The sequence below is a fragment of the Mus caroli genome, chromosome 11 (genome assembly GCF_900094665.2).
Source record: "Mus caroli chromosome 11, CAROLI_EIJ_v1.1, whole genome shotgun sequence".
Classification (NCBI taxonomy): Eukaryota; Metazoa; Chordata; class Mammalia; order Rodentia; family Muridae; genus Mus; species Mus caroli.
Window position 1 is genome coordinate 1966969 of NC_034580.1, and position 7790 is coordinate 1974758.

The 7790-nt window shown below is 48.0% G+C and overlaps 1 protein-coding gene across 4 annotated transcripts in view; it reads right to left on the reverse strand.

Annotated features, from left to right (window-relative positions):
• Nucleotides 1-7790, reverse strand: part of Emid1 (EMI domain containing 1) — a 46880-nt gene that overhangs the window by 7186 nt on the left and 31904 nt on the right. For 3 of the 4 annotated variants that reach the window (XM_021177367.1, XM_029483065.1, XM_029483064.1), the window contains one exon: nt 4054-4098. In XM_021177367.1, the coding sequence (XP_021033026.1) occupies nt 4054-4098 (45 nt within the window). Of the gene's footprint in view, nt 1-2617; nt 2654-4053; nt 4099-7790 lie in introns of those variants that run through there. The other variant, XM_029483066.1, reaches the window with a different exon arrangement.

A 7790-nucleotide genomic window follows, 5' to 3' on the forward strand; every position in this document is an offset into this window, starting at 1 on the left:
GAGGAGAGGAGAGATAGTTTACGGACTGGAGAAATGGCTGAAAGTATTTGCTGCACTTCCAAAGGGCCCAAGTTAGGGTCCCAGTACCCACTTTGGACAGCTCACAGTCACCTGTAACTCCTGGTCTCTTTAGGTACCAACACATGTGATAGACACTTTTACACACATGCACACAAATAAAAATAAATCTTAAAACACTTTAAAAGGTCAGTCTTTAAAACCACTGTGAAGCCATTTCCAGCATGGACGATGGGCCAGTGAGGGCAATCAGAGGGCATCTGGTCCCAGCAAGTGCTGCTCAGAGTGTTTAGCATGCTCTCCTTGGGAAGAAGCAGGGGGCAGATCTAGGACATTCACAAACCACCAGTGAGAGGGGCAGGAAGAACACTCTAGGCTAAGACACCAGATGTGCGGCACACTGCAATGTAGGAACCTTGCTCAGATCTTGGCTAAGATTTTTGTTTATTCTTATGTGTATAAATATTGCATCTGTGCTTGCATGTATGTTTGTGCCCATGTGTGGGTAGTGCCCACTGAGGCCAGAAGCCCTCTTGGGACTAGACTTACAGATCACTGTGGGCTGGCTGCCACGTGACTAATAGGAACCAAGTCCAGGCTCTCAGCGAGCACCCTAAGCGCTGCACTGTCTCTTTGATTGCGTCTCCTGGGTATCGTGGTAGAGCTAGAGCCTCCCACAGGCCAGCAGCGTCTCAGCCTCTGAGGTTTATCTCTAGCCCCTCACTTTTAATGTGAGAATATTATATATTCCCAGTATATTCTCTGACGAGATCTCACTAACTTGACCAGGCTGACCTTGAACCTGTAATCTTTTTGTCTCAGTCTCCTGAGCAGCTGGGGTTACAGGTTTACACACCCGGGTCTGCCTCTTTACTTCCCTTCATAGCCAAGGCAGTACCCAAGGTTCCCTGACTCCACTGACCACTGTCTGCCTTGCTGCTGGTCCGTGCTCACACTTAAAGGCTCCTGGCCTTTGATCAGGATGCTCACAGCCTTCCAGTGTCCTTTTCTGTCTCCAATTCACTCTCCAAATTGGTGTTCAGAAACATACTTTGCGAACAAAACCCTGACCATACCATTCCTCACATTCTTTAATTTTTTAAAAATAATTCGGGCTGGTGAGATGGCTCAGTGGGTAAGAGCACCCGACTGCTCTTCCGAAGGTCCAGAGTTCAAATCCCAGCAACCACATGGTGGCTCACAACCATCCNAGATGGCTCAGTGGGTAAGAGCACCCGACTGCTCTTCCGAAGGTCCAGAGTTCAAATCCCAGCAACCACATGGTGGCTCACAACCATCCATAACGAGATCTGGCGCCCTCTTCTGGAGTGTCTGAAGACAGCTACAGTGTGCTTATGTGTAATAAATAAATAAATCTTAAAAAAAAAATAATTCTTAATTTTTTTTGAGATCTTTCAGTATCTTACTCCGAAGCCCAGGTTTGCTTTGAACTTGGAGCAACCCTTCTACCTCAGGCATCTGAGTGCTGGCATCCTGGGTCTAAGCCGCGATTCCTGGCATCTGAGTGCTGGCATCCTGGGTCTAAGCCGAGATTCCTGGCATCTGAGTGCTGGCATCCTGGGTCTAAGCCACGATTCCTGTTTCTCAGTTTAGCAGTACTTAAATGATACTCCAGGTCCACCAATGTTAGAATTCCTTAATGCGGACCCCTAGTTTCTGAGAGCCTCTATCCTCTCTCACTTCTTGCCTGCCAAGCTGCCACTCCAAGTACTTGCTACTCCGAACATGTCCCAGGCCCCTTGCTACCCTCACTTCTCTGTCTGAATACCCCATGACTGGTTAGGTCCCTTTCATCACCAATACACTATTGGTACTGACACCCCGGCCACACCTAAGTTCCTTTTGTCCTGTGGCTGCTGACCATGGTGTTTTACCCGATGGTGACTCCTCCTGGGGCCTGTGTCTGCAGAGTGCCTCTCTGCACTGCAAAGCCCTGAGCCTGGCATACAGATCCATGCTTAGGGAACGGTAATGGATTCTCTAGCTCCTCTGGGAATTTAGATGTCTTAGCCTGTTTCACTTTGGGTCTCATTTTTGGTGCCACCAGTCTGCTCCGCAGAGCTGGTCCTCGGGTTCCCTGTCTAAATAAGGAATGAAGGCTTGCTTCCCTCATAATTAGGTAGAGTAACTCAGGCCAGTCACTCAGCTCCTGCAGTACACAACTATGACCACCTGGTGACACTGCTGGGCTACAGCTAAATTTGGCAAGTGGCTCTGAAAGCTGCACCACCTCTAGGGGGTGCTGGTAGGTGAAGTGTCTCAGCAGGATGTTCCCACCGTACCAGGATCCCTACCTACCTCTCACAGAGCTGGTCCCTCAGCCCGGAAGCCGCATGCATCTGCTGCCCAGCAAACCCTCTCCCAGGCAGCAAGCAGGGGTAGAAGTGCAGGTGATGAAAGGAAGAAGGTGGACAGGTAGGGGTCCTGCTACCTCTTGGGGGTCCCTCCCATAGCTAGTCCTCGGTTCAAGGTCTGACCTGGGGCAGGCCAAGGCTCCCCATGCAGGGATAGGAGCTGTGTAGCCTGGCTCTGTAGTGACCTGGGTTTCCCCATACCTTCTGGGATGGGTGAACAACCTGTTTTCTCATCACGGGTCTCCGGGAGAATGAGGGGCCTAGAGGAGGCAGAAAGCTGCTCACATGAGTCTCCTCGATCATAGCTGAGGCCACACTGACACTGTCAGAGGCCAGGGATCACAGGGAGTGGGTGGGTGAGGATGGAGGGTCGGGAAGCAAGCATCTGGGAAAGGTAGCAGGGCCCCAAGAAGTCACGGGGTACACAGAGGTAGACTCGTGCAGGGTGAGGACGACCACGGCTGTATCCATCACTGACTCCAGGACCACAAACAGGCAAGACAAGGTTGGAAACTAATGCTGGCCACACCCTCACCAGTGATGCTCAGGAAGGGAGGAGGGAAGCCATGATGCCAGCTTCTAAAGAGAATCCAGGCTGGCTGTCTTAGAAGGATGCTTACGCCCACCTGCCCGCCTGCCAAATGCTTTCCACGTTACAATGGTTTCCAAGAGCGGGCGCCCGAGACTTCAGGGCATGGTGTGATCTATCTAGGCTTCCTTCTCTGTCTTTAGGTAGGGTAGATTCCTAGGCCCCAAACCTGTTAGTTACTTCTATTGATCTTGACGGTTCCCAGTGAGGTCCTTGAAACCTTGAAATTTCTGAGTATGTGGTTGCTAGGTCCCCCTTCCATTTACTCAGTGTCCGCTCTGCATGTGACAGTTTCTAAGCCTCCCTTTCCACTGTACTTTCATACTGCTTCCTTTGTATGGCAGTGTCTAGATCACTTTACCTCAGTTTCTCGGTTCTCTTTGCATATGACAGTTTCTAGCCTTCCCTAGTGGATCCCTTGAAGTATGTGGAGGTACCTATTATAGATCTTTTGGGTAGAGTAGAGTTAGGTCTCCTGGCCTCATTAACCATGTCAAACATATGCATAATGGTTTCAAGGTTTCCCTTCCCAAGCTTCCTGGATTCTCAGTGTGTCTGTTGATCTCTAGGTCCCCAGTCCTTTGTCCCATGGATCCCTTGTGCATCCCCTTTTTGTCCCATGACTTGCCTAAGGTCCCTTTCTGTTTTAGGTAGATGCTTTCTTCACATTTCCCTTCCTTCTGTGATCAATAGGACAAAGCCAAAACTTTTGACAGGAGGGACCGTGGAAGTGGAGAAGCAGTCTGGCTGGGTCACCTAACTGCCCAACAGCCTTGTGAGGCTACAGAGGGTAAGTGGATGAAGACAGAGGCAGAGACAGAGACAGGGAGAACATGGGTGGGGTCTGCTGGAGGGGAGTGTTGGGAGGGTGTGGGAGCAGGGCTTCTATAAGTATGTGAGTAGGACACCCTTGATCCCAGGGTCTACTGGTCAGAGAATTCTTTACAGAGAACCCAGGGCAGGGGAGGGCAGGGGAGGCAGGAGGAAGGCAGAGGGAGGCAGGGGAGAGCAGGGGAGACAGGGGGAGGGCAGGAGGATGCAGGGGTAGGCAGGTGCAGGGCTGCAGCTTACCCAGTGGCTCTTCTCACCAGGGTCTCCTTTGGGGCCAGGTTCTCCCTGAAAGAAGTCAGAGACAGAAGTAAGGAAGGGAAGGGAAGGGAAGGGAAGGGAAGGGAAGGGAAAGGAAGGGAAGGGAAGGGAAGGCAGAGAGCAGGAGGTAGAGGAGGGGGCCAGTGTGAGGGAGAAAGACTAACAGAAACCTGTGTAGAGCAATTGTCTCGCACACTGGGTTCAGTCTGTGGGGAAGGGCAGAGCAACAAGGAACCCAGGACAACAGTTGTTAGGACTGAGCACAGATTTCAAGAACTTCTTATCACATAGCACAGAGAGCTTGGAAATACCCAGTGCTTTCTCATGAAATTGCAGAAAGCCAGGCCTTAACAGAAAGAACACAGGCCAGGGTTATGGAGTTTTCCTAGGTCCAAGAACAAAACCAAAATGGACTTTCTGTAATAAAGGTAAATTTCCCAAAGAATGGGGTGACCCATCTCTAATGTAGCTGTCTTGGGGCCCTCAGCACTTCTCAAGAAAATAACAGAATGGAGCTCTTCAGACTGCACCCCTCCCATCCAATAAAGCATTTCAGAAAAAGCTGTGTGAAGAAAACAAGATACAAGATGAGCACGTAAGAGAAAGATCAGTCAACAGAAATACCCATAGCTAACGCGGTGTTGTAAGTAGGAGACAAGGTATTTAAGCATCTGTGACGGGGCTGGAGAGACAGCTCAGTGCTGAAGAGCACTGGATGCTCCCACAGGAACCCAAGTTCAATTCCCAGCGCCCACATGGGAGACCACAACCACCGGTAACTCCAGTTTCAGGGACTCTGACACCCTCTTCCGACTTCTGCAGGCAGCAAGCAGGCTTGCATGTGGTACGCAGACATACACACAGGCAAAACACTCATATGCATAAAAAGAAGCTGTAAAAAAATTAATAAAATATCTATGACAGATATTCTGGACCATGAGATGGTTCAGCAAACCTGGCCAAGTGGGTCCCGGAATCCACAGTGGGAGGAGAGAGCTGAACTGTGCCCTGTCTTTCACACATGCTCCCATCACTAAATACACAATAACAGTAAATAAAATAAAATAAAAACTAAACATTTCCTAAAGATTAAAAATCTGTTTTTTAAAGACTATGAGCACATGAGTGTAGACTCCAATAGAGGCCCCGGAGCTGGGGTTGCTGGTGACTGTGAGCCATCTACAATGGGTACTGGGAACTGAACTCGGGTCCTCAGAGGGAGCAGTTATGCACTTAACCACTGAGCCATCTCTTCAGCTCCCTAAAAGTGTATTAAAAGAATCAGTGGGGGAGGGGGAGGTTAGAGAGATGGCTCAGTGGTTAAGAGCACTGATTGCTCTTCCAGAGGTCCTGAGTTCAGTTCCCAACAACCACATGGTGGCTCCCAGCCATCTGTGATGGGATCTGACGCCCTCTTCTGGCATGCAAGCACACATGTATTACAGAACACTGTATAATATATAATACAATAAATAAATCTTTAAAACCAGAATGATTCAGGCTAGACCGTCTAGTGATGCATGCCTGTAACCCCAGCTTTGGGGAGGCCAAGGCACACGGGTTGCCTGGCATGAATTCAAGGCCAGCCTAAATTAGCTAGATAAGAATTCCAAGTCTATCTAAGCGATACAGTGAGATCCTGTCTCAAGAAACAAACAAAACAAACAAACAAAACAAAACAAAGAATCACCTGGGATTGATATGCTATGTGACAAGGTGGAGACTGGTAGGGGACATGGAAATTGTTTTTTAAAAATCAAATGGAAGCCGGGCGTGGTGGTGCACGCCTTTAATCCCAGCACTTGGGAGGCAGAGGCAGGCAGATTTCTAAATTCGAGGCCAGCCTGGTCTACAAAGTGAGTTCCAGGACAGCCAGGGCTATACAGAGAAACCCTGTCTCGAAAAAACCAAACCCAACCAACCAACCAAACAAACAAACAAAATCAAATAGAATTCCTGAAAATAAAATTTCCTTAGGCCCAGGGCCCAGTGAGATGGTTCAGCAGGCAAAGGGACTTTGCCATTAACCTGAAAACTCGAGTCTAATCCTCTGAACCCACATGATAGGAGGACAGATCAATTATTTTAAGATGTGCCCAGACCGCCACTTCTGCCACAGATTTTGTGTGCGTACATGTACAAAGAAATAAAATGTGATAAAGATCTTACATTTTGTTAGGAATAACAGAAGCTTGGGGAGGTACGCATACATATGTGCAGACAAACCTCTCATTCGCATAAAATAAAATAAATAATCTAAAAACCATGGTAAGAGTCCAGATAGATCAGTAAAATGCTTGCTGAGTTCAGACTTCCAGCACCCTCACAGGAGGCTGGCCATGGCACCAGCAAACCCAGGAATGCAGATAGGGCAATCTCCGAGGCTTGCTGAGTAGGTGAGCTCTGAGTCCAGTGAGAGATCTTTTCTCAAAAATGAATGAATGCAAAGGAATGAATGGATGCATAAGATGGAGAGTAATAGAAGGTACCTGATACTGACCTCTGACCTCCACGCATGTGCACATACACATACTACAAACTGAGGCACTGGACTGAGAGAGATGCTCAGTCAATTAAGGTTGCTCTACAGAGGACTCTGGTTCAGTTTCCAGAATCCACACGGTGGCTCACAACCATCTATAACGCCAGTTCCAAGAGATCTAATGCTTTCTTCTGATCTCCACAGGCACCAGGAAGTTGGTGCACAGATATGCATTCAGGAAAAAGCGTTCATACACACACAAGTTAATTAAGAAAAGAAGAACCTTTGTGGTGCAGAGCTGCAGTCCCTGCTCCCTAGGAGACTGAAGTTTGAGGACCCTAAGTGTGTGACTTGCCTTCATCAGAAGCAGACACAGTGAGCAGGGGACAGGGCCATAAAATACACCTGAACAAACACCAAAGAGAAACCACATGAGGAGAAACCACGCGAGGCATGATCTCAGACAATCTTCTAGAACTACGAAAGACAGCAAACACAAGAAAGATACCTGGCAAAGTCTAGGACATCAGGAGACTAACCAGTCTCTTTGACACAGATCAGAGAGGGAACCACAAGTGAAATGCAAAACTATTTTGAATTAAGTAGAAATAGAACTTATCAAAATTTGTGCAATATAGCATAAGGAGTGCTCACGGGAACTGGCAGCAGTGATGTAGGTATTAGAAGAGAGACCAGAGTAAATAGCTGAGGTCTGGTCACGGGACATCAGAACAGATGGAGCCTGCAGTAAGCAAGAGAGAAGAAACAGCCACATTCTCGCAGGTGACTGTATAGGCACTCACACCTCTAACATCCCTCCACACACACACACATACACACATACACACACTTGGAAGGTCGAGGCAGGAAGGTCCAGACCTCAAGGTCATCGTGGACCACAGAGTGGGGCTACATAGCAAGCTCTGTCTCAACAAGCAAACAAGTGCACGTGGTCACAAAGCAGTGAGGCAGAAAAGGAAAAACTGAGAAAGCCAACAAGAAGTTATATAATTCTTTTTTAATCTACTGTTTTTTTTTTAAAGATCAATAAAAATCACCAAGATTTTAGTCAAGCCAAGATAAAGGAAGGATGATTGAAATTATTATCAGAAACAAAAAATAGGTATTTCTAGGGATCTTATGAACATAGAAAAAGGTCACAGGGCTGGAGAGATGGCTCATTGGTTAAGAGCACTGATTGCTCTTCCAGAGGTCCTGAGTTCAATTCCCAGAAACC